We start from the raw sequence: 27,749 nt of genomic DNA, 5'->3' as shown, positions 1-27,749 counted from the left end.
GTGTTAGAGCCCTGACTTCAGTCAGGAGATGAGGTTTGAGGTGAGTAGGAAGAGGATATCAGTAAATGTGGACAAGTTACGAGTATTTTCTAGCCACATACATTAAACGTGATTAGGCAGAATTTCAACGTCCATCTCAGCCACTGTATTGAAGATGGTGTGACAACAGAGCGGCTTTCACAAACTGGCGCCCGCTTCTGTTTAATGGATTAAATTCTAAGTTCATGAGAACACATCAAGTGACTGGAAGACATAATTACACACTAAACAGTGAATATTTATGAGCACAACATCATTTTTTTCTGTTGAACAACATAAATAAAATGCCTTTTTGTACCTTTAAGGACATTATCATTTTACAGGGATTTATATAGTCACTGAGGAACGTTCTTTGTTTCCAGTTTTTGCGCAGCAGCCCTTAAACTCTTATATTCAGCCACCTTTGTATTTTCACCTGCTGATACACCAATGAAAAAACCGCTAGGTTAAGACCACAAAACTACCGGGTTAGGACTAGTGAAAAAAGACGGTCTGCATTACAGTACACACCCACTTCCAGAAAAAGTGAACCACGTTTCAGAGAACCTGTCTGGGGTTTCCGTTGTTTCACGGAGGTGGGCAACTTCCTCTTGCTTGTTACATTTCCTTAATTTTGGCTACATTTTTAAGCCTTTGACTAGCTTACCGGCAAATATATCATTCCAGCTAACTCAAGATGAGGAAGTCAGAACTATTTATTTAGCAGTTTACTTTCGGTTTGCTACTAAAATGCTCAACAGGAAATAAAAGAAAAATGACTGTGACTCAGCTCTTTCTGCAGATGTGTCTCCTCTGGCTAGCAGCCAACCACGTAGTTTTTTTTCCTACCTACTACTTTAACCGCAGGCACCATCACACGCTGAAACTATCCCGCCCATAAGCGTCACTGATTCAAATTGCAGCCGAGGCAGAGGGAGAGAAAGCAGCAAGCCGGGCTGAGCACACTCACACACTCCGAGCAGACAGGCTGGCAGAGCAGCACGGAGCGAGTCACTCGCTGGAGATTCTTCACACTGTCTTTTTTTTTTTTTTTTTTTTTTTTGGGGGGTGGGTGGGGAGGAAATTTTACTTACATGCGGACAACCGCGGAGCCCCCCAGGATCTAACGATGTGGACAGAGGTCGGAAAGCTCGTGCTATTACATCTGTTACTCCTGGACCTCCATTGCGCTAAAGGTAGGGGACTTGTTTCGAGGTATAGAGGGGTGAATTTGCATCGCAGCGCGGACACTGGCAACGCTTTCTCAGGGGATCTGGGTTGCCTGTTTGAAAAACAAAACAAAACAAACGAGTTGTCTGTCAGTGCGATCGGCGTCTTCTTAAGTGCCGAGATAATGTGCTGTGTGCATCGTGCGTACATACTTATGTCCGCATTTGGACTGCTATTAACGGCGGTAGGAGGTGACAATGAATGAAATAAAGGGCAGCACATGCTCTCTAGCTGATGCTGGAAGATGGAAAAAGGCTGTCAGTGGTGATGTGGTCGCTGAGTGGAGATTGTAATGGTGTGCATTGGATGCATTCTTTGTAATTGGAGCTAACATTTTGAACAGATGAAATAGCCTGAAATTGGTCTGAATGTTTAAGTGCCAGCAGGAACTTCGGCAGCAACCTAAGTTAACCAAAGGTGGCATAGTGGTACATAAACAACAGCATGCCCATTACAGTCATGGTGGAAAAAGGGATAGTTGGCATTTAAAAAACACTTGAATTATTACTTGATTACAGCAGCAACATTATTAATTGGGGCAACTTTACCAATTTCCCACTTTCATTAGTCACAAATGAAAGTTTGTCAGTTAACCTCCCAAACTTGTTTGTAATTTGTTGCATTTTTGTTTCTCTGATTCACTCCTGTGAAATTCATAATGTGATCTCTAAATGAGAAATGAAAGTGACAGACAGTTTGTCTTTCTTTCTTTCTTTTTTTAAAAAATATTTCCCTCAAAACACAGGAACTCACACGCAGTCAGAGTGTGAGACCGGGCAGTTTCAATGCAAGAGCGGAGCGTGCATCCCGATCGTGTGGAGATGTGATGGAGATGATGACTGCCCCGACAGCAGCGATGAGGAGAATTGTCGTAAGTAGCCCGTACAGAGTCTTTTGTGTTGGCTGACTAAACACAATAATTCCTTTGCTCGCTGCTTCCTGGAGTTTGAACCTGCCGTGACATATAGTTGCGTTCCTGCTTCCATAGGAGCAGGCGCCTTTGGATGAACTCTGGATTTTCAGCGGCAGGCTTCAGTGTCTAAATACTGCAGTCTGGAGTGCATGTCTTGTTTTTTCCAGAACAAGACATGCACATGAATGGATAATGGTGGATGCTGTAGATAACCGATTAAATTCCAAATATAACTTTGGAATGAATGAAGTTATACTAAGAGTTGGCTCCTAATCATTTTGCTTGGGGCCCCTCTGGAATCTCCCATTCAGTTGTTCTACACAATAGAGCGCAGAAACTGTTGATCCTGGATCAAAGTCACATGGCCACAGGAATTTTTTTACTAAGCAAACCTCTGACATGAGCAGATTTTCTTTTTTTCAAAAGATGATTTCTTTTTTTAATTTTTCTCTGGCTGTGTGGAGATAATGTCAGTCTGGTTATCAGTTCTCAGCGTTTTACAGTCTCATAATTCATCTAGCATGGTTTCACAGATGGAGTCCTATGTGAAAGGGAGCGATAGCATTTCAGGGTTATGTTACATGACATCTAAATGCTGAGTAATGCCAACTCTTCTGAAGTACTCGGGCTCTTTGATGGGGCTAACCACTAATTTTCTGCTTTTCTGGCCTTCGGTTATTGTATTAGTGTTATGTTAGGGAAGGGGAATGGGGGTTGGTAGCTTATGCTTCTGAACTGGATCCTATCAGGAAATTGCACTGACAACCAACTTTACTAATCATCGCTTATGAATTTGTCATGGTACTAATTGCTCGAATGGTTCCATTAGCGGCCAATTGATTCTTCACTGATGGCAGGGACCAGCACACCGAGCGCATGACTCCGTCCTCTGGCACGCCGGTTGCTGCTGATTGTCTCGAGAGTTTCATGCAGGAATGCCGTGACATTTACAGGCGCGTGTCGCTGACTGCGGAGACTGATTGGTATTATTGGACATTTAGTGGGCAATACTCGACAGTAGCTGAATTGGATTTTAATGAGCTCCGCTTCAGTCTAACAGGTTGGGTTTACTTTTTAATTGAGTATGGGTTGGGTTTTGTTTTTTTTTAAAAAGCATTAGAATGGTACTTAAGCCACAAGGTGACAGAATGACCTTTCAACTGAGCTGCTCTGTCTGCACCAGAAATGTGCTCCTGTAAGCTTCAGATGTGGGTTTGATTTCCTCCTGGGCTCCCTGTCACTCTCTTGATCTGTTCTCCTGCTCAGACTCTACCTTTTATCTACTTTTTCAAGCCCCTGTCACTGTGCCTTATATACTCTTCATCCCTTGCTTGCGCTCTCCCTTCCTAACAGCTTTATGCTCTATTCTTTGAGAGCTTCAGCCCTCAGCTTGTGCTGGAAGTGATTTTTTTTTTTTTTTTTTTTTTAATAAAAAGCCACTCACTTCTCTCACTTCTGCACCCCCCCCAAGTCTCTTGTGGCCACTTTGGCAGTGTGAATGCCCCATCCCACCCAAAAAAAAAGAAAAGAAAAAAGGTTATGCCCGCCCAGCTTAACGCCCACAAAAAGCATCAGCTGACAGGTTGGAGATAAATCCAACAGTGTGACTCTGGCTGCCAGAGTGATGCTCGGTGGCTGGCAACGCACCAGCCCTTCGAACAGATGCCAGCACTGCCACTGCTGCCACCCCACCCAGCATGAGCCCTATATAGAGAGGGAGGTGGTGGTTGAAGGGGAGGAGGAGGGGCAGATATGATTGGGAGGAACAGGATGCTGTAGGGCAGCTATGATAAGGAAAATAGAAGCAAGTAATTTTGTAGAGTGGGGGGCAGCATGGAGAAGGTCTACAGCACAATTGTGGGAAGAATAAACCCAGCGAAGCCAAATAATAAACTTTTCTGTCACTTATGATGGTGGGATAGGCTAAACAGGGTACAGGCATCTTTTAACACACTTTTATTCACAAAGAACCCTTTTAGTGCTCTTTGGTAATTTAACATGATTTCTTTTATGGCAAATTAGCCAAAGAATACAAAAAAAATGATACTGTGTAAAATTGTGTGGACATGGGACTAGGGCTGAACGATTATGGAAAATAATCTAATTGCGATTTTTTGCCCCAATATTGCGATTGCGATGCGATATGCGATTATTTTTTAAGGTATTTGTCTTCTGTATTATTAAACAAAGACAAGCAATACATCATATAGTATGGCCAATACTATATTACATTAATTTTAAACTGTTCTTTCCTGGAAGACAGACCTCTGTTATGATGACATGAGGTGATGCATGAATTGATGACTGACATTTTTATTTAACTTCTTCAATCACAACAGTATATTTGAACATACACAATAGTTTATTTTTAGCTTACAAACATCTGAGCATAAAGTGCTGACAAGGAACCCTGGTGTAAACATTAAAATGAAAGTCAGTACAATGTGCAGATTGCAGAAATATACATAAAAAAAAATCAGTGGCTTTACCACACTCAGTTTTTCGACATCTGTGAACTACTAGACAGTCATTCAATTAAAAAATAATATAAAATAAATAAAACTAATAAATAAAAAATACACACATCTTACTGATCTCTGCAGTCAGTAACATTACACATAAAGTGCAAACATAATAGCAATTGTATAAACACACACACAAACACGCCTTTAAAATTTAAAGGCGTGAAATTGGACGGTCTAGTTCTGATTAGCGTCACCGCTGTCTCGGTGGAGTTTAAAAAAACTCGGCCGTCTGCTTCTTGCTATCTAAAATATAACCAGACACTGGTGTAAATTCTCGACTGTCTCATACTTCTGTTTAATAAGTTTTCTGTTTGACGTTTAGTCAGCTGTGTGAAAACCAAGGAGGAACCCACCCGGGGGATTAATAAAGTTTTATTTTATCTAATCTAATAACTTTAATCTCAGCCAAACCGATTTACTCACGAACAAACAAAACACTGAAAAAAGCCCAACAATAACATTTTTAGGTTGTCTAAGTGACTTATATATTACGTTTAACCCGAGCAGCGAAACTCCGCGGTGATCTGAAAATGATGTGCCGGGAGTTGTGCCGTTCTCGGCCGCATCAGTAACCCTCGAGCTCCCGGCTAGCTGTCGAGCTGGTGGGTAGCAGACGCCTCTGAAAACGTCGAAGCACTTTTGCAAATATGGGATATCTTGATAAACCGAGCAGATATTTGATGTTTACACAACTACTTTCTTGCCTGAAAATATGTTAAAAGTTTATTTTGTGACCCAGAAAGATTAGTATGAGTAATTTTAAAACTTAGTAGCGGCCGCCATTGCTGGAAACTGGAGTTTGGCTGGGCCGCGCTATGAATTCTGGGATATGGTAGTAATTTGGACAGCCTTCGGCGCGTCGCTGTGACGTAATCGGTCTACAAATGCGGCCTCAGGAGGATGCAGCCCATGAATTGTATAATATAATCGCAGTATAATCGCAGCCTTTGCGGTTAGAAAATTGCACTTGATCATGTCGCGATATTATCGCAAATGCGATATATCGTTCAGCCCTACATGGGACTAGTTATTCTCAGTTTCCCTGCATGAGATTTAAACAGTTTATTATGGAGAACTTATCCCAAACATCAATGTTTCCTCGAGCTTGGAGGGTTATTGGCTAAGTCGATTGTATAATTTGGTTTCTGAACAAATTGGAAGCAGGAATTACTTAAATTTCATGTGTGCAACACTGAAGGAGGACACTGCATGAAAACCTACATGCGAACATGCGTTTGTCACATAGAGTTTAGGCAGTAGTTTGTATGTAAATAAACCAGACATCATTCTTTTACACATGCCAAGGCCAGATATGACTGTCTGAGCATGTACTCCATTATCTGTATCCATCAGACGGTAGCCATATTATCCACACTCGCCCATAGACGGGTGTCCCACAGCAGGGATTACCCCTATAGTATCCTCCTCCTAGCAGCTTATTAGAATAAGTCTTGGTAGATTGGGTTGTCTTTTGTGTCCGTCTCCCTGTTCTTTCATTCTCTCTTTTCCTTCCTCCTCCTGCTCCTCTCCTCCCCTCTCCTCTCCTTCATTCTCAACATGCCTCTTGGTAGATTCTGCTCTTGTTGCCCTGGGAGACGGGTAAAGTGGTGATGGAGGTGGTGGTGGTAGTTGGATTTTGTGCACGCGCTTTCTTTGTAGGGAACAGAACACTGCTGCACATGTGTGTGCATCAACTCTGTATCTCTGCTTGGCTCTGTGTGACCTATATTTCAGCTGTGGAACATACAGAAAAAAGCCCTTATCGTTTTAAAAGCGGATTTAAGTGGATTTAATCACGTCTAATCCCAAGTGCTACTGTACAATCATTCCACATCAGGACTCTGTGTTAGATTTCAATTGTTCTTCCTCTTTTGCATTACTGTAGATTCCTCTCTTCCAAACTGTCTTAATCACGTGGCACTGTGATGGTCTGTCAGTTACTTTGAAGTTAAGCCTAATATTAAAAGTTCACAGGTTTAAGGATTGACGATATTAATATTAGTACGTTTCTAATCAGCCACAAAATCAAGATTAGAACTTTTGAGAGTTACTTGTATGTGGATGGTACTATGAGATGCAGCACTGCAACAGGTTCGTACTACAGAGGTCGCTCAACTGGGGTGGCTGCAGCTCAGGAAGTAGAGCAGGTCATTTACTAAGGTTTTAAGTTTGGTTATTTGATTTGATTAGCCTATGTGCCAAACTATCCTTGGGCAAGATACTGAACCCCAAGTTCCTCTCCAATACCATCAGAGCATAAATGTGTGTGAATGTTAGGTAGGAAGCTCTGGGGTAGAAAAAAGTGCTTTTGTTATTGGGGGAATGTTGTATAAATAGCTTTGAGTGCTCAACTAAAGTAGAAAAGATGTGCTTTGACAGACATTAGAACAGGTTTTGGGTTTTAGTCCCAGTAAACTGTGTAGGAGATCAACCTCACTAACTTCTGATGCACACAAAGTCATTTTGTTCAGGAAGCAGGCCCAAAATATGACAGAAGCCACTCACATCAGAAAAGAAACCCCTAGTAGGCGTCCAATAGGGAAACAGTCCAAGCATTTAAAAACCCTCCTTTGCCTGGTTTTTCTAGAGTGGAAGTCACCCCCTCAGTCATTATTTTGGTATATCCACAGATATTCATTGTGCCATTTATAAATGTTATCTCCCCAACACTTCTTGCACTAATGGATCCCTGTATCATCACACTCACGCTGCTTCTGTACTTCACTTTTGGGACTTTGCATTCATGCATTTGGATTCATAGTTTAAAGCTTGTGGCTAACCTGCTTAAACCCATGTGAACCCAAAAAATATTTATTTGACTAAAGGATGTGGTTTCATGTTCTTAGTAAGTTCAGAGTTTCAGTGACTGTTCATTGGAGGAAATGTCTGCTGATCAACTAAAAAACAGCAAGTTTTGAGAAGTGATACAGGTGTGACTTATTCAACATCAAGCGATATGCAGGGGCGTACTCACTGCTGATCTGAAAGCATTTTCTGCAGCCTTTACTAATGATTCACACGCTGCTGGAACACGTTCAGCCAGAGGATAGGCACTGATTCAAAATCGTAAACCACCAATGAACTCAGAGGACCTAATGTTTCAGAACATTTACAAGCAGCGGCTGGAAGACAGAAGACATAAGGATGGAGGTAAAAAAAATTAGCAATCAGTGTGTGTGTGCGTGTGTGTGTGCGCGCGCTCGTGTGTCACAGCAAGACAATGAGTTTGAGCAGGTCAGAGAAGGGGAGCGTCTCCTCTGTGGTCTCAAAACAGCTTCCCATAGCGGAGACATCACAACACATTTCACGCTGCTTCTGTGGGTGTGTGTGGAATCAGCCTCTCTCTGTCTCACACACACAAACAGGCACACACACTCAGACACACATGACACTGTAATAAGAGACTGCAGAGAAACGCTTCAGGCATAAAAGGCATTGTACTGATAGGCTCACCAAAACACATTTGGTCACCTGCTGACCCAAACACACACATGAACGCACACACATGGCTTTCTCTCACAGCTGGGGTCAGACTTTTAATGGGAATATGAGTTTGCAGGCACCAGTAGCTTAATACATTACACACACACACAGAGACACACACACACAGACTCTGCACTTGTCTAGGTTAAAACAGCAGAAATCCACCGATCTGATATCAGGGTTAACTCCACCACTGAACGTGTTTCTAGTCCAGCTTCTTAGCAGGTCAACCACACACTACCACACATGGGGTGTGAGTGACACGTCACGTCATCTTTTAGTTTCCTGTGCTGGCACCGAGGACCTATAGCTGTGTGTGCATACGATTATGGAGTGTTGCACTAATCTTTAGAAAAGGAACCCCACTGCTGTGCGGTGTGACTATTGAGGCCCTGTGGAGCTCTCTAATTTTGTGTTTGTGAAACGGATAAGTATTGCATACTAGGGCTGAACGATTATGGAAAATAATCTAATTGCGATTTTTTTTGCCCCAATATTGCGATTGCGATGCGATATGCGATTATTTTTTAAGGTCTTTGTCTTCTGTATTATTAAACAAAGACAAGCAATACATCATATAGTATGGCCAATACTATATTACATTAATTTTAAACTGTTCTTTCCTGGAAGACAGACCTCTGTTATGATGACATGAGGTGATGCATGAATTGATGACTGACATTTTTATTTAACTTCTTCAATCACAACAGTATATTTGAACATACACAATAGTTTATTTTTAGCTTACAAACATCTGAGCATAAAGTGCTGACAAGGAACCCTGGTGTAAACATTAAAATGAAAGTCAGTACAATGTGCAGATTGCAGAAATATACATAAAAAAAATCAGTGGCTTTACCACACTCAGTTTTTCGACATCTGTGAACTACTAGACAGTCATTCAATTAAAAAATAATATTAAATAAATAAAACTAATAAATAAAAAATACACACATCTTACTGATCTCTGCAGTCAGTAACATTACACATAAAGTGCAAACATAATAGCAATTGTATAAACACACACACAAACACGCCTTTAAAATTTAAAGGCGTGAAATTGGACGGTCTAGTTCTGATTAGCGTCACCGCTGTCTCGGTGGAGTTTAATAAACTCGGCCGTCTGCTTCTTGCTATCTAAAATATAACCAGACACTGGTGTAAATTCTCGACTGTCTCATACTTCTGTTTAATAAGTTTTCTGTTTGACGTTTAGTCAGCTGTGTGAAAACCAAGGAGGAACCCACCCGGGGGATTAATAAAGTTTTATTTTATCTAATCTAATAACTTTAATCTCAGCCAAACCGATTTACTCACGAACAAACAAAACACTGAAAAAAGCCCAACAATAACATTTTTAGGTTGTCTAAGTGACTTATATATTACGTTTAACCCGAGCAGCGAAACTCCGCGGTGATCTGAAAATGATGTGCCGGGAGTTGTGCCGTTCTCGGCCGCATCAGTAACCCTCGAGCTGTCGAGCTGGTGGGTAGCAGACGCCTCTGAAAACGTCGAAGCACTTTTGCAAATATGGGATATCTTGATAAACCGAGCAGATATTTGATGTTTACACAACTACTTTCTCGCCTGAAAATATGTTAAAAGTTTATTTTGTGACCCTGAAAGATTAGTATGAGTAATTTTAAAACTTAGCAGCGGCCGCCATTGCTGGAAACTGGAGTTTGGCTGGGCCGCGCTATGAATTCTGGGATATGGTAGTAATTTGGACAGCCTTCGGCGCGTCGCTGTGACGTAATCGGTCTACAAATGCGGCCTCAGGAGGATGCAGCCCATGAATTTGGACATGTCCAGAGTATAATCGCAGCCTTTGCGGTTAGAAAATTGCACTTGATCATGTCGCGATATTATCGCAAATGCGATATATCGTTCAGCCCTATTGCATACTGAAGAAAAAGCTTGTCAGTAAAAAGATAAGGCTGTCCTTTAGAAACTGTTTATTTTTTGCTTTTACTGCAATTTGAGTCTCATGTATTTTTATTTTATTATAAAGTTGCACATTACTCCCTTTGTATTCTGCACTCAGACACCATGTATATGACTGTAATTTTTAACTGCCACTACAGACTGCAGATTAATGTCTTCAAATTCTATCAGTCTTGAAGCTAAACGGTGAGAATCTGTGAAGCTGCATTTCACAGTGATGGCAGTTCTGTGTAGCAGTTTTCAGAAGAAATGTATGAAATGTATTGATTGCCAGTATTTGTATCAATGAAAAAGGTAATTTATTCAGATCTAAAGTAAAGCAGTGTCCTTATCCACTATTGATATGAAAAACTGCCCCTATCCTGCTTTTTTAAAAAACACATTAAAGGTTAAGAATTCTGCCTGGCTAATCCTAATACAAAAAAAATTTCTGTTAAGATTATAAATATGAAACTTAATCAGATGGACAGTTTCTCCCATGCAGCTTTGCTCACCTGACAGATGACAACCCCCAGAATTTGCCAGGGCGCCACCTTTGTCAGAGCCTGTATCATGTTCTACACTATAACAGTACCTGGCGTGTTGAATAAGTGTTGGGTGCAGTGGTGCAAAACAGCAGCAGGGTAATTTTAGCTGGGGTCAGTGCTGGCCTGAGGCGCTAACTCTGCCTTCTTTTTCTTTCGCTCTGCCTGTGTGTCCATCTGTTGGTCTGCTCTTTCTTGCTCATTTGTGGACATTTTTTACACCTCGCTGCCTCCATCGTTTCCTGCACGTTAGGGCTCTGAGTGTATGAAATAATGACTTTGTATTGACATGAAGGAAATGTAGCCTACAAACACGCTTAAAAAAAAATAGTGTGTGTGTGTAATAAATTGAGACTTTACTGTCTGTCTGCAGTACTTACAATCCTATTAGTTAGTGTTATTATTAGTGTGAGACTACACCTTCATCGTTAGCTTTAGGACCTGATACCAGTCACACATGGCTGATCCCTGTGCTTAGTATAAGGTATTTACATATTTTGGAAATCCAAAATTGGTTCCTGCTCCTCTGCAAAGTGACTCTCTTGCAGTAGTTTGTGAGTTCTGGTGGTATCATTACACTTATTTCATTGTGTTTACACTCTCCCTCTCCCTTGTGTCTGGTTTGTCAGAATTAGCTTGTGCCATTTCCGAAAGATTACCTGTTTTTGTTTGCCCGCTCGACTGCAAAGTCACATATTGTTCAAAGTCAAACCCCGATAACACTACAATCCTAATTCCCCACCGCTTGTGTGTGTGTGCGTGCTTATATTTAGCTATGCATTGACTGTGTTGTAGTTATTATGCGCTCCCCCCCCCCCCAACCTAGCCATGTCTGACAGGGTATCATGACATTAATCCCCAACTCAGATTAAGCGAATATCTTCATGTGCTTCCAGTTTATTATTTACATTTGCTGTAATCCTGTTTTTCACCGTGTGCTCTCTTGCCTTGTACATGCAGTCAGGATAAGGCATATGCAATGACAACTAAGAATGCTGATGAATAAAACATGGCCGCTAATACCAGTCTGCTCAGCTGACACCAAGATAGGGCACTTAAGTGCAGCATGTCAAAAGTTTTCATCATAAGTTTTTACACAGAATTTAAGTAGTGGGGGGAAGAACTCTCTAACAATGCTCCTACTTTAATTTCTGACTTATGCTTCATGAGTACTTGTCAATGCTCTGTTGTTTAGCCCGTTCATGCTGTTGGCAAAAGGATGGTAAATGTTGTTTATATGCTAAAAATTAGCCTTTTTAGCTTATGCATATTTAATATTTCATGTGTAACTCCATCTATGTGGATATAAGCAAGATGTTATCATGAAATTCAAATGATAGAATGCTTTTACAAGATGTAATTGATTCATAAATGCTAAAATTTGGTTGCTAGGCAAAATAATGACATTGTAATATCTGATATAGATTAAAAACCCTTAGGGGCCTATGTTATACCTGTGCACAAAGTTTGGTCACCATACTCTTAATCGTCTAGGAAGAGTTGAGCGGACAAAGAGGTAAACGCACAGACAGACGATATTTCGTGTTTGGATTTTGCTCCATTGTGATGTTTTTTTTCTTTCTTTCTTTTTGTTCCATCTTTTTCTGCGACTCAAGTGTCTGTTGTGTTTGATCGTTGAAACAGAAAGTTTAGTTTGATTAAAGTAGGAACTGTTGGTGACTCCAGTTTGATGAGTAAACCTGTGTATTTTTGCATAGTGTTGAAATGTAGGTTTTTGTTGTTTGTTTGTTTGTTTTGTTTTGTTTTGTTTTGTTTTGTTTTGGTTTTTTTTGTCATCTGAGAAACTCGAGTTTCTGGCCCAGCACCTGCTGTAAGAAAGCAGATGGGTAAAGCCTTTGAAGATGTCGGGGGTAAAAAAAGGCAAAACTCTCAGAAAGCCTCTGGTAAACCAACTTTACATCTCAGCATCATTAGCAAGAGGAAAACACCAACTGATACAGATGCTAAAATTCTTGAATAGTTGCACAAAGAACTGTAAAAATGTTAGCTACTGTTTCCATGACACAAATTAAATTTTTATCCATGAAGTAGCTTGTGTTGCATCTAAATACCAAATCTACTGTATATGTATGTTTCATCCAGGATGTAATTCCTCCTGTTTCAAGGTTCTAAGTCTTGTGGATGGCAAAATAATTGCCATGAACATTGTGGATAATTGATCAGTTGTTTGAATTATTCGCAATGAATGGAAAAAAACTATTAATCAGCTGGTTGGTGCTTGGTTTTCTACTTGTGCTTTTTGGGGGTTTCTCTTCTTTCTTTCTTTGTCATCTTCCCTCCATCTGTTTTGAATGAATCTGTTCATGTAGATTACACACAAACTCATACACACAACGCATCTTCTTCACACACACACACCTCGCCAGCTCTTAAGCCTGTGAAACGGGTCTTTTACCTTGAGGGGATTTTGCTTGTCATGTGTCGCAGAATGATGGGGGTGAGGTGGTGGAGGGATAAGGCACTCTTTGATGATATACCCACTGCACAGTAATGCTGGTTATCAGGAGAAATTCTGTTGCAAAGCATAATCTTACATGCACGCAGAGGCTATGTTTTGGGGATACACACATTACTAATGTTTTACCTGCAGGATACTTCATTATCGCCTAGCGCTCACACTGTGTCAACATAAAGAGAGCGAGGGGAGATTAAAGGGTGAGGAAATGGGGAGGGAATCAACAGCAAGCACTGTTTTTTCTCCATTGATTAAGGAGAAAAAATTATTTATTAATTTTTTTAATTAAAGCACTTTTCTGATCTTCCACTCAAAATCAGATTAAAAAGTACTTCCTATCGGAGTTACAATGTGGGGATTATTAGAAGTGTGTTTGAAGTAAAACATAAAAAGCGAATGCGCTGTAGTTGCTAGAGCGACATCAGGATACTCATGGGATGTATTGACATGCGGACTGTCCTTGGCTTTTTGGATTGTTCGCTGCTTTGCAAAGATTGTGACTTGTTGTTAAAAGATGCTGTTTTCAATGGAGGAGCCAAATCTTAAAGCAGATTGTAGTTTGGATCAGGTTTCCCTTTTTATTTGATTTCTTTCCCGCCATCAATGAAGTGTTTTAAGCAATGACAGTTCTTTCTCTTCTTTTGCCGTGTCCCCTCCACCCCCACGTCCTATTGTGCATCATTGAAAATAATTCCTGAATGTTTGGAAGCAGGGTGATGCCTTCTGAATGGGCCCTGAGAGGCCCTCTGTCTCTCACACACACATTTTCACCTAAACTGTCCAATGCATTTAGTCCCAGGAACGTTGTTCAGGGTACTCAAAGGTTCCTTTTAGATGTTTGTCTGTGTTTAAACTGCAGAATGTATGCTAATGTAAATTTGTACATTTATGTATGTAGGGGGAAAACATTTTTCTTTATTAGAACTTTTTGGATAGTTCAGTGGAACTTCATTTACATCCTGGTTCCTGTTAGAATGATATTACCTGAAGTGCTTTAATACTGTGCCTTTATAATAATCCTCATATTAATCAAAATGCCATATAATCATATAGTGTAGTATTAAGTGGACACAGCCCTGAATAATAAAGGCCTTATAATAGGTGTCCTTCAGTTGTAGACACTCCCCCACATTTGCCTGCAGAACAGTAGATAACAGGGAACCATCTTCTAGTGGAAACTTACTGAATTGCTGTTGTTTAGACTAGAATAGGGTGCCCATCACCATTTTGAGATCCGTGGCAACATTTCATGCAGGACACATCTCCCTTCCAGAAGTAATTGTGTAAGAGAATAAAGTGTGAAATGGTCTACTGAGCAGTCTTGTCTTTCATTGGATGTGAAGTGTTGATATGTAACATTCCTCCACATGTTCAGAGATTCTGGGAAAAGCAAGACTGTTACTCTGTCCACTTCCTATTGGACAGAGTAACAGTGGATGTGTTATTGTCGTCTGCCTGCCTAGCGGCATGGAGAACCAACCTTCTGAATATGTGGATTTTCAAATTGATACCATTGGTGCATCTACTAAAAATCTCAGATGAGTTTAAATCTCGTAATCTTGACCTCAAAGTCAAGGTCAGAAGTCAAGTTTTTTGAAAATGTTGAAAACATGCTAAATTGAAAGATGTCCCCTAAGATTTAGAAATTTAAGCCATAAGTGTATGGCTTAAAAAGAGATGGAGGAAAAACATAATAAAACAAGTTGTTCGACTAACTTGGCGTTACCGACGGGAAGGTTGCAGAGTGCCCTGCAGCGGACAAGCTATATAATGTTGAGAATGGTCAAGTTTACCATCACGTTATGTTATTATGTTAGCATAACCGTGTTGACATGGTTGAAGGGTGTTTCTCCTGTATCTTATTTACTTTATCAACTGTTATAAATGCTAAAACTGATAAGATTGCAAATAGCTAATATTGGTCAGGCTCTCTAGGCTCCATACTAACCATATAAATCACTAAAAACAGTGTGCATTGAGAACTGTGTGTGGTTTAGAGTGGACCGTATGGTGCCTGCAGCATCTGCAGTGTTATTTTATATATCTGCTTTTCCAAACAGCTCTTTTTGTTCCCTTTAGCTTTTCGAAATCAGTGTCTACATTTACATAAGCATGTGTTTATGTATATTTTCCAGGATGGGATACAAAGTGAGTCCAGAAGCCTTTTTGCGTGTCAGCTCCTGTTGTTGTTGTTGTTGTTGTTGTTGACAATTTTTGTTTGATTTGGACAGGTCTCTGAGGTTTAGCATAATTAAACGAAGCAGAAACATGATCAGCCAAAACATTTTTCAGGGATTTGTGGGAGGAAAACTGAAATTCCAGTTACTCACATACACCTACCCATCGAATTAACAGATGAAAATAGCCATAGTAGCATGACAGACCTGCATGTAGCGTATGCAAAAATCTGATCTGTACCTGTAGTCTCTCTGGTGTACACACTCATGTGCACACACAGTTTTGCATGAAGAGACTGAATACCATGAACTGCTGCTTTGCACAAGAGCGATTTTGCCTTTGTTTGGTTTCAAATTTTTAAATGTTGCTTGATGCCATCTATGTGGCCCCGGCTTGCTAATGTTGTGCTTTCGCTTGGAATATTGAATCTTACCTGACCCGTGGGTTTTAATTCTTTTGATGTGAGACATTTCTTTTTATGTTGTTGCATCACTTCAGAAAACCATTTACTTCGGGGAGTTTAAACGCCATTACCGATGAGCAGTTCACATTTATCTGCAAGCTTCTTCTCTGCTGTGTTCTGTCATTGCCTATGCCCTCCACTTCGTCACGTTATATGTGGCATCACAATTTCAACACTTCCATCTCGTCTTCCTATTGCTGCCTGTATTCAGAACTTTTTTCCCCTCCTCATTTTCTGTGAGGCTTATCCAACACCCCACAGCTTCTAGGCCCTTAATGCTGAATCCATACATCTGTTTTTACTGTATTTTCTCAAATAATAGAACTGTGGGAACACACAATACTTTTAGATGAGTTGGAACGTAAAGATTATGCGGTAGTATGATTAGCTGTTCTCGGAGAGGATTAATAGTGAAGCCCTGGCCGTCACACCATAAATGCCGAGTCTGTTTAGCAAGAAATGCTTGGGGAGGAGGAGGGGGGACTCCCCAACTGCCATGGCCCATCTGCAAGTTTTCATGCCTTGTTGCCCATGAATTTACACTTTGCAGTGCCTGCTGCGCTCAGGTGCAACCACCACTAAATCCCACAGCCATATTTAAGAAGCCAACATTTAATCCCCACAAGTAAACATCCAAAAGAAGTCTTCCAAGATAAATTCCCAGTTCCTTCTTAAAGTAAAAGGCCAGGGGAAGATTGGAGGCTGGAAGTACGAAGTGTTCGAAGTACTTTTCAGCAGACTTAGAAAGAAAAACCTGACACTCCGATTCCCAAAGCCAAAAAATAAAGCATTTTGAGCATGGAAACCTTACTTACTTTTTATTGTTATAGTTTTAATGTTTCGGGGGGGGGGGGGTGTTTTTGTTTTTATATTTGCCTTCCCAGCTTTGGAAACTGTTCCAGACAATAAATTATTAAAACTCAGAGTAAAATTTAATTAAAAAACAAACAAAGCAAAAAATAAAGCCTTTATACAAGTCTGAGTTGCAAACCCAAATTTCCAGAACAAATGTGTATATTAGAAAGATATCTTCTGGAAATATTGTCATCACATAACAACACATGTGCAAAGCAGACCTTCTATAACACACACACACATGCATCTATCTCACTCAGCATGGAGTGACCCAGTTGTGACAGACCACAGGCAGTAGTTAAACATAATTGGCCCGCAGTGTTGTTACAGTGATGTTTTTTTTTTTCCTCCATGTAATGGTTTTATTCCACCTCTTTAGGCCCAGACAAGACCACTTGGTCCCGTTTCTTGTGTGTTGATGTGTTCATAAGTGATCATAGAGGTTAATTAAACCCTGACACTCTTTGGATGAAACACCTTTTGGTGTGTACCTGTACTTTGTAGTTTGAATTTAACCTTCATTGCACTATTGAATGATGGACACTGCTGGTTAGCCAGCAGTTATATGTGTAGAGTATGTAGTATTATTAACATAATCCTAGACTGTTAACCAGATTTTTTTGGTAAAGGCTGTATAGTTGATGGGCATTCAAAGCTGGGCATTTGTTTGTTACTACTGAGGCTTCTTGGACATCTGTTTCTCTCACCTGGAAGATCCTGCGATAAATGGAAGTAACAAATTATTGCGTCAGCATCCATATTCTGCTGTGGTAAGTTAAATGAAATTAATGCCCCTTTTGAAGTTGTTCAAAAGCAATTTTTTATTTTTTTTTCCAGCATCTCCTTACTTTCTATTGAGCATCACTCCTGTCTTTGGACTTAACTGTGCGGGAGTTCAAATCTCATGGTAATCGCTGAATAATCAGCCATATATTGCTATTTCCCTTTCAGTTGTGCGAGTCATGGAGCGATATAAAGAGGCAGTCTCAAGTTGCCGTCTATAATTAAGACTGCTTCACAGCTTCCCTGATTAATTCTATTCATTCCTGTCGTCTGCTTAAAGTCTGCAATATTGAAATGTCTTAATGAAATATTAAAATTGGCCAGACATCATTTACTTCAACGTGCATTTATTAGACGCCACGGTTTTTTGGCTTTTTAGGAGACATTGGGCCTCATTCACTAATTAAGTGCATTCAAACTTTTCTTACTTCTTAATAATTTGTTGATGAGGCACATTTGTTGTGTTTGTTAGTCAAACAGGAACGAAGTGCTATTTGCTATTGGAATTGCACAGTGCCACAATTTCTCCACATAGCTAATATTGTTATTAGACAAACATCCATAAGTGGGATGTTCACAAGTAATGAGGCTGAAAGTGGTAAAAGATGTGCCTTTGCACTTTCTTAGACAGCTGGCTCTTTGTTCTTGCATTGACACGGTTCTATATTTGTTTACAAATTTCAGATCACAGATTCATTCAGAAAGCGTTGCGAGGAGGGGTTCAAGCAAGGATTTGTTTGCAAAGTACATTTCTTGCGCGAGTGTATTTGTGCATGTGAGCGTGTCTGTTTTATAAACTTCAAAGAGTAACGGCATGCTTTCAGCTCAACACGCTCGAGATGGTTCGATCAATTTCTAATCGAACCGTTCACACCTTGCACCTGATAGAGTCCAGAGGGAAGACGGACAGCTTGCACGCACATTATTTCCTATACATTGAAGAAGTGTTTAAAAGAAGTATAATAGTAGGACACATCAATATGTTTGTAGATCATTGATGGTCTTACTAGTGTATATGTGCAATCAAACAAAGAGTATTTTTATGGTTTCATTTCAGCTCAAGTGTTACACTGCATTTATCATCAAATACGTTATGATTTCAGATGCCTTCTTAGTGTTGCTTTTTTGAAAACAAAATACAATCTTTAAAATGAAAGATAAAATACTAACAGTAAGCAAAAAAGCCAGTGAGCTATAGTAGGGCTGCTCGATTATGGCAAAAATGATAATCACGATTATTTTCACTGAAATTGAGATCTCGATCATTTGACGATATTTATTTAACCCTTTAGGACCTACTATAGAACCAAGTCTGCCAGAGCTTATATTAATTTTTTTTACATGTTGTAGTGCCATTTGTGGGAACATTTCAAGTTGCTATTCATCAATACAACTGTTATAGCCCATATTTTAATAATATGTATGAATTAAGTCCATAGTAACTACATTAATTGCAAAAAAAGTGCAATAAACTACAAAAAAATTGAAAATCGTTTTTGTTTTTTTGTTTTTTACATATATTTCTACTTGGAGAAATGTAAGAGGTTTAGGTTAAAAGTTTAATTACAAAAAAGTTGCAAAAAATAGTTTACAACAACAGGAAATTTAGTTTGAGTGTCTTCATAGTTTTATTTTGGAGATACAGCAATTTTTATATACTGCAGGAAAAACAAAAAAACAATCCTATGATGCAAATTTGCAAAGAAAACAGCAGGTGCATCAAAATAAAATATTTCCAACAGTGCAATTCCAGTTCTAAGCATCCCAGAAACTATTCAGAAAAGTCAAACATGACTTATAAAAGCACCAGTATAGGCTTTTAACACCTACAAGTAAAAAACTACATTTTCCGCGAAAATGACGTCACTTCCGGTTTTGGGCAGGAAATGGCGGACATGCAAACTATCTGTTTCAATGTGCGAAGTGTTACGAACAGCTGATCGGATCGTCAAAGCCTGTTTGTGGAATATTATGTTTTTGTTCCTGCAAGCGCTTTTTATGCAATTTTTGCAAAGCTATATGTGGAAGGAAACAGTGACCGAGGACAAGCTGATAGCATCAGATGTAAGTACAACTCTGGTTTCATATGCAAAAGAAATTATTGCGCTAGCTTACGTGGTTCAGGTTCTACAGGGATTTAAAAATAGTTACACAAAACGGAGCTTGCTGCCCTGACCGGCTTAACAATAACAATGTATTGAATAATGACTTTAAAAAATAATATAAAATAGTGTGCAAATACTGATAACAGTGCAAATGTTTGCAATATAAGAAATAAATGAAAAATGTAAACATCCATGTTTAGTGAACTTTGCAGTGTTGCTCTGTGGTGCAGCTACGACACCATAGCAAAGTTTACAAACTATGTCTACTTGATCCACGTCTGACTCCACGAACCCATAATGTTTCCACACCACCGAAGGTTTTTTTTTTTTTTTTTTTTTTTTTTTTTTGGTTTTTTTTTTCTAACCTCTCTTTTCAACCAACGGCAGACAGTCACTCTCCTCTCCAAATAACTTCTGCTTAACTTTCCGAGCTTCCCTCGGGTCCTCTTAATTGTTGTGACGAGTGTTCGAAATGCAGAGAGGTGCGCTCGATTTGCCACACGGAGCAGCGCGAGAGTAAAGCATGAGGGAGGGGCTAATAATCGGCTCAGTCATTTTTAATGATCGTTGAAAGCCCAGATCGTAATCGTGATTAAAATTTCGATTAATTGAGCTGCCCTAAGCTATAGTGGTGCCCAGGGCGTTCATATTTTGGTTGAAAATATACTTAAATGATTGATTCATAATCAAAATCATTGTCAAAGTATTCTGTAAAGTTATGTTGTGTATGTGTGTTTTTATATGTGAGCAATTTATCATCATTTAGCAGAGGAAAAACTAAAAGTTGCCCAAAATATTTGGCATAATTGGATGTGTCATACAAAAAAATGATCTTAGGTCAGTAACCAAAGTTGCAACATGCATTTATCAGTAATTTGACTGAATCAGATGTGGGCTGTTGTAGTCACTATGGTACATCTACAGCTAGAAGTTTAAATAATGGGTGAGATCTAAAATATGTCAGTGCTGAAAGCAGTGGTCACAAATCACATGGTGTGTGTGTGTGTGTGTGTGTGTGTGCGCGCAAGGTGTGTGTTTTATAATGAAAGTTTAACTCTGTGTGGTTGACCTTAATTTATCATATTAGTACCATGTCTCTAGAGTCTATGTAGATGTGTTTAAAGTTAGCAACTCGCGGCTAATTGATTTCAGTGAATGGCATGTTTATACTTCAGTTAGTGAATTACACCAAAAGGCAAATGTATGCATGTTTTTGTCTGTGTGTGTGTGTGTGTCTGTGTCTGTGTGTGTCTGTGTCTGTGTGTGAGAGAGAGAGCAGCAATCTGTAAAGTCTGTTTTTTAATGAGATCAATGCTTTCCTTCCCACATCCCCAGATGGTCAGAGTGCTAGAAGGTGTGTGTACGTATGTGCGTGTCAGAGTGTGTGGGTGAAAAGGGAAGGGGCTGCAGGGACCTTGGGCAGATAAATCTTTAATCATGTGCTTGCTCTCATGTTTGATTTAATTGGTCCCTTAAATCCATAAAAGGATCGAGGCATAATAGTTTACTAGCAAGTTGTCTGTGTGTGTGCATGTTTGTTTGTGTGTCTTAGTGCTTAAAGTAGCACTAGAGATATGATTATATTTAAAAACAAACCAACCAAAATATCTCAGAGACACTGTTTTCAAAAACACAGTTATAACATGCCTTTATTCTCATGCCTTGGTCATGTTTAATCTAGTGACTGAAGACTGAACATACTTTATTTGCTGTAGATATATACTCACAATATTTTACTCACAATACAAAATTATTGTGATTTTTAACATTTTGCCATATGCTGAGCATTACTGTAACACATGTGATTTCTCACCCTTTTTATGGTAAATGACGTCTCCAGAGGTAAAATTTGTCAAAAAATGCCAACACTGGCACTAAAACCTGCCATAAATGGAGGTTTTAGCTTAGTTACATAAGTAAATCTATTTGCTTGCTCTGAATTATTGCATTATTTTTCATATGAGTCAATTTAATGTAAGTCTGCTCAACTAACATCATCTCAGGATGGGGATGAGACGAGTTTGTAGTATTTCCAGAGTATTTAAATTTGTTTAATAAAATATTGATATTTGGTGTTCGTGCATAGGCACAATATCACAAGCAAAATATTGCGATACTCTGCTGTATCAACTTTTTCCCTCCGACCCCTAGTAACATAAAGGAGAGCTAATTTAAACCTGTTAATGTTTGTATTGACTTTGCACAGACTATATGCACCTGTATGTAGCTTTTGGAAAAAGAGAGATACAAGACTTTCCTCAAGAAGTCTCTCCCTCACTCTCTTTCCTTTTCCTCAGTTTTAAACCCTTCACTGTTTTCTCCCTCTGTCCCTGATGCAAGCCTTTTAATCAACAGGAAGAGCTGTGCAGAGGGGGTAAAGCTGTTCATGTGTGCAAGTGCTGTGATTGCGTTGTTTCTTTTGGGGCAAGGAAAGAGACAAACAGATGTCTGTATAGGTTTGACTAAATGTGCGCGTGTGTGTGTGCGCGCGGTTGTCTGTATGCATCTTTGCATGTGTGGTTTATCTTGTTTTTTGCAACATATTCAACCACTTTCCTTAAAATCCTTTAAATGTTTGTGCAATGATATAAATAAATACACTGAGTGATTAAACTGATAAAAGGGGCTCCTTGCCTTTCTCAGTAATCACAATCTAGGTGTTTGTGTCTGTGTCTCACGATCCATCTTTCTATGCAGTGTGGGAGGAAAGAAAAAAGAAAAAATAGATGTATGAATTGCAGCCAAGCTTGCTTCTTAAGTTTTAATTTTCCAGCACAGATGTTCACGCTCACCACAAGGGAGTCAGCAGGAGGAGCTGCAAGGGAATTTTAAAGAAGCGTGAAATGGCATTTTGAGAGCTTCATGCTTCTGATATTTGACTATTTTGAACCAAATGAACGAAGGAGGCCGTTCTCCTTTGGACAACCATCGGTCGTCTGTGAAAACTTCTATCACTACAGTTTTTGCAGCAAGCAGTGTGTGACATTTGCATGCAGCAAGCACTCTGTCCCATTTTATGTAGCTCTGAATTTACATGTTTTACGAGTAAGATTTCAATATTCTTGTTTTGTTTGCTCATCAGCTCTGTGTTGGGCAGAGGTCTTGAGTCATCACTAGTTCAGTAGGTTCTCTAGGTTGTTTTTTTTTTTTTTTTGAAGGTCTTTAAATGGTTTTCTTTGGACATTTTTCACCCATTTTCATGGAAATTAATGTTTTTTGGTAAGCCACTTAAGACTTATGAATCATTCAAGTGTAAAAAAAAGCCGCTTACTCAAGGGAAAAGGATGAATTATGCCAAATTACATAAGTGGGCCTAATATCAGTGGCAGCAGGTCTCATGGAGTGATGAATCCAAATTTGACATTTTCACTTCCTTCCTACGTCAAGATGTATACAAAGGAGGAGAGAGGTACAGCACTAAGTGTCTGCAGCCATCTGTAAAGCACGGTGGAGGCTCTGTCATGGTTTGGAGCAGACTTCAAACCAGTGGTGTTGGGGATCTTGGGAAAATTGAAGGAATCTTTCACACAGGAGAGTGGCGTCATCTGGAAATCACCTGACTGGCACCAGCTTCATTTTTCAGCAAAAGTTAATCTCTTCTAGGTTGGAGACCCACCTCCAGTAAAGTTTTCATTATTTTCATAACCTTGGTGGCAGAGGGAGTAATAAAAATGCTGTGCACACAGTGACAGTGTGTATATCTCTATGAGCCTTTTCATACCGTAGGATCCTTTGTAACTTTGCATTTCTGTGTGTGCGCGCCTGCTTCCTACTGTTAGTGTCACCGTGATGAAGAGACTATGGATTGGTGTGTCGGATAATGAGTCTCTCTCTCTCTGTGTGCCTGCATATGCTTCCGAAATGTCCTGGTGATGAAGAGTTTTGCACCTCCTGTGTGTGCGTTTGTGTGTCTATAATGGAGAGCACATTACAGAGTGTGTTCCCAGAGATGGTCATTAACTTTGAAGGATTGTAAAGCCAGTGACCCCAGCTGGAAATGGAGGAGCCTGACCATTCCCCGTTTCCCCCTATAGACCCCAGACTTCTCTACTAATTGATTAAGCCAAGCATCGATGGGGGCAGCAGATACACACGAGTACACTGCACAGAAAGACCAACACAAACGCAAAAACCCACAGCACGCTGATTTAGGAAGCTTTCCACAATGAGGCTTCAAGGTCAGAAAATAAAGATCTAATATAGAAGCAGTACACACACACACACACACACACACACACACACACACACACACACACACATTCCTAGAAACAAAACTCTGCTGAAACACTTATATTGACAAACCATCATCTTTCCCTCAGACTTGACAGTGAGATCAGTAACCAACTTCCTCCATGAGCAATGGTTGCATTTTGAAGTGAGCAAATTGTGTTTTGCAGTGGACAAAAACCATAAATTAACTGATTTTTTTTTTCTCAGCTCCATAAGCAGAGCACATGCATGCAGGGCAGGGAACACCAGGAATAATAGTATAAAGATGTCCGGGACTCGTGGGGGTGACTTCGAGTCGAAGAAGGTAATCTGTTTTCTCCAAATTAGCCCAACTAACCGAGGAAGCGTAGTAATGAGAAAATGATTGTATTTTCTTTTGCTCTATGGCTAGGGAAGATCTGTCTGTCCCCATCCCTCTTTTTCTTTTCTTTTTTTTTTTTTCAGGAGGGTTGATCTCTTAACTTAAAGTTTCAGGAATTCAACTGCAAGGCTTATCAGATCTGGTGTGCAGCAGCATAAATTTTAAATGCAAATGGCTGATTTTAGGATTAACTACAGGCTTTGGGGGATGAGTGATGGGAGTGTGTACACGGTCTTCTGAAACGTTATTTACCAAATGATATTATGAAAACTATAAATGGGGGAAAATGATCGTCTTTGGCCCAAGTTTGAATTTTACTGATGGATACTTCTGTAAAGTGCAGGAAAGTTCTTCTGTTAATTGCTTTCATTTGAATTGTGAAATAGAATTACTGACACACATGAACTTGTGCGAACAGGGTGGCTTGGAGGGAGGAGATCATGTGTGTGTCATGTGTGTGTGTCCTGCTGTTCTCCCAGTGTGAGCGCACCTGCTGCTTTGGAAAAAGGATGGATCCAAGAAGCGGATGAACGCTGTTTCCATGGACTGACTCAGCTGTGTGTGTCTGCCTTTGTGTGTGTGCGTGTCTCTAGGCTCAAGGCTAAGGGAGTGGGAGAGCGGGCGAGGAACAGATCAATTTCCTTTTTATTGTGGCAGAGCGGAGACTTGAGATGCATGGCCTCCTGTGACCCAGATTCATTCCTCTTTTCTCCTCTGCTCCTCCTCACTGGCAAAGTGGCGTAACATCAGATGGAGGGAGAGACAGAAAAGGACAGATGAAAGAGAATGGGTGGAAGAGGAAGGCAAAGGAGACGGTGTTGGATCTTTGCTGATAAGGGGAAAAAAAAAAAGAGTGAGAAGCAGAGAAGAATGGAAATACGAGGCTTATTGTGAGGGCATTTTATGAATTACACCTGAGTGCTCATGAGAGCCCTTTGTGCATATAAAGAATATATCAGGATGGAGAGTCTGAGATACTTCCATTCCTTTGTTTGTGTACTGTAAGTTGGACTAATTCCAAAGTGAGTGACAAAAGAAATATAGCTGAAGTTTGTTGTAAAGTGATGGAGACAGAACTGCATCACCCAGGAGAAAGGGTATTTAACAAACATGCTGCCGTTATGTAATATGCTAATTATAATTACAAACATCCTCTAGCTGCTTTGCTTCCTCCCTTGTTGCTTCTGAGAGTAGGCTGCAGGCACACATGCTCCAGGTACCAGCGCTCCACTACCTGCTATGGTCACTGTTGTTTATTCAGATCTTCTTTGTGATGTCATAAAGGGTTCTGGGGACGGAGTGAGATTTTCCAAGGTGTTTGAGGGGTTTTTTTTGGGGGGGGGGGGGGGGGGGGTTGTTTCTTTGTTTTTTGGTTTTTTTTTTAACTCCAAGAAGGAGACTTTGATTTGGCCTGCTGGGTGATTCGCAGCAGGTGGAAAAAATAGTCATCAGCAATTTTATTTTATTTTTATTTTTTTACCGAAATTTACGACTTGCTTACTGGCCTTGAAATTGTCATTGTGAGCAGATTAATGTGGTAAATGTTTAATATTTTATTTCTGTGGAACTAAATCTGTGGTCTGTATCCCTTGTGTAAAAGAACGCCTCCAGAGCCTGATGGTATTGACAGTTTGACAGGAAGTAAACATTATTGGTGCATCCTTTAGCCAAACTGCTATGCTAGCTAGCTGTATTCTCCTTTCAGCTGGTCGATGTAGTTTTTCAGATGTATTTGTGTTTTGTTTTTTCTTTGTGGGCTTTGAGTGCATAAGGTGATAGATTTACAGACAGTTTCTAAAACTTAACTCACAGCTGAACTCTTCCGATGGATTAAAAAAAAAAGTTGTTTTTGGGCTCAACTGTCACAGTAATTGTGATAACACTATATGGCTACCTCACAGTTGTAGGCAGCATTTTTTTATACATCAGACTTGGTTTGAGCAGCCACAGAGCAACATTTCTTCACTGACTTTCCGACAGTTGGACAAAGGCAAACTGCCTTCTAGCAGAAATGCAGAAACGTCACAGACGAGGGTGTCCGTTTGCCCTGCCCTTACCTTCTGGCTGCCATCTGTTTCCCTCCTTCGTGATTTACAATTCAATTTATAATTTACATGAATTGCTAATTCTGCAATTTATACGTCTGACAGTTGCATTGTTAGAAGCCTCATTTACCAAAGTATTTTACACAATATTAAAACCTAATTCTTGCACAGGCTTTTGGTCCAAAGCCTTGGCTCGCCTTGGCCTCATTTGGCTCACTTTGGTCCTCTAACACACTGACAGATCCCGCCAATGCACAGATCTTAAGTCTGTCCAGTTCAACAGGAGTTGTGTACACACACACACACACACACACACACACACACACATAGCCCCCCACCCCAATCCAAAAATTCTTGGGAGGTGTGAAGGTTACTGCATCCAAAAGTGACTTACTGCTACTGTGAGTGGGGGGGCCCATCTGTCACATGGAGAACACACAGAGCAACATGGACGTACACACGGTGTTATGCTGAGGTAGGGGAAATGGCTGACTATCCCCTGTGCGAGTGGGAGTGTTTATGCAGTGAAGCAATGCAAGGTCATAGCGTGTGGCCGAGCCTCCAGCTTTGTCTGAATGTAGGAAAAAGTAGCATAATGGCTGTCATCATATACAATATATAGAGGTGTATTTCAGTCTGCATATCTAAGCAGCTTCTCTTTTTTTTTGTGCACAAACCAAAAGGCCAGTGCACACCTTTGTGCAAGCAGATTGTATCTGCTCCTCGTTGGCTTTGTGGTTTGGCTGGAATTGTCTTGCACAGTGGACAATTTTTCACTGCGCACTAGGATTTGTCTTAAATACATATAGATCTTTAGGTTTGCCAATTAGGCTCCTCACATGTAACAAACTGTGTAAGTGGTGAGTGAGTACACTGCAAAAGATGGTAATCTCTTAAGATATTAAAATTACAAGCAACCCCAGTGCTCATTTCGGCACCATCCTCATACCCACACGCACACATGCACGCGCGCACACTAAAACTAGCAGACCATGTAGCTTATTATTAAATACCCAGTGACCTCCACCTAAACAGACCTAAATCTGAATTATAGTGCTGATTAGAAAACACTCATCCTTCACTGTGTGTATGTCACCTCATTAAATGAGGAGAGATCCCAGTCAGCTTCTCTTATTATCTCTGAGGCGTCATGCACGTGCTCCTGTGGAATATTGGGTAATGAAATGTCATGATACTCTGAGGCTGTGGTCAACCAAATTGTACCTACTCTTTAACCAACTTAGTGTTTTAAGCCTAAATGCACATTAAGAACCTAGTATTTGCAGGACGTTGAAGCACAGCAACCTTGTTATTTCACACTGAATTGATAGTATGATGAAGCACAGTTAATGAGCATGCATGTGCACGTATTCAAATGGCATTGGTGGGATGATGATAAGGTCAATGGTCACTGGTCCTGAGCTATAATAAACAATTTCCATCATGATGTAATTTTTCGATTTTTCATTTTGCATGCACTTGGATGCCTTTTTGGAAACATTAGGCCCAAATATATTGATGTCGTGGGCTTTGTATGGCCAACCTTCCACATTGACCTACACCCTTGGACTTTCACTACAAAATTCACTGCACGACTTCACTGTTCATACGATATT

The 27,749-nt window shown here is 40.1% G+C and overlaps 1 protein-coding gene across 4 annotated transcripts in view; it reads left to right on the top strand.

Moving 5' to 3' along the window:
- The first annotated feature begins 634 nt into the window (after positions 1–634).
- lrp8 (low density lipoprotein receptor-related protein 8, apolipoprotein e receptor) overlaps positions 635–27,749 on the top strand; it is a 174,534-nt gene continuing 147,419 nt past the window's right edge. The window contains exons 1-2 of one of the 4 annotated variants that reach the window (XM_085386767.1): positions 635–1,214; positions 1,994–2,119. In XM_085386767.1, the coding sequence (XP_085242893.1) occupies positions 1,148–1,214; positions 1,994–2,119 (193 nt within the window). In that variant the 5' untranslated portion in view covers positions 635–1,147. The remainder of the gene's footprint in view (positions 1,215–1,993; positions 2,120–27,749) is intronic. The other 3 variants (XM_085386765.1, XM_085386764.1, XM_085386766.1) reach the window with 3 other exon arrangements.

This window comes from Rhamphochromis longiceps, linkage group LG17 (assembly GCF_057381845.1).
Source record: "Rhamphochromis longiceps isolate RC_006_pf linkage group LG17, R_longiceps_female_GT1.1, whole genome shotgun sequence".
Classification (NCBI taxonomy): domain Eukaryota; kingdom Metazoa; phylum Chordata; class Actinopteri; order Cichliformes; family Cichlidae; genus Rhamphochromis; species Rhamphochromis longiceps.
The sequence above is the reverse complement of the archived record's forward strand: the minus strand, read 5'-3'. Positions and strand labels throughout refer to the sequence as shown.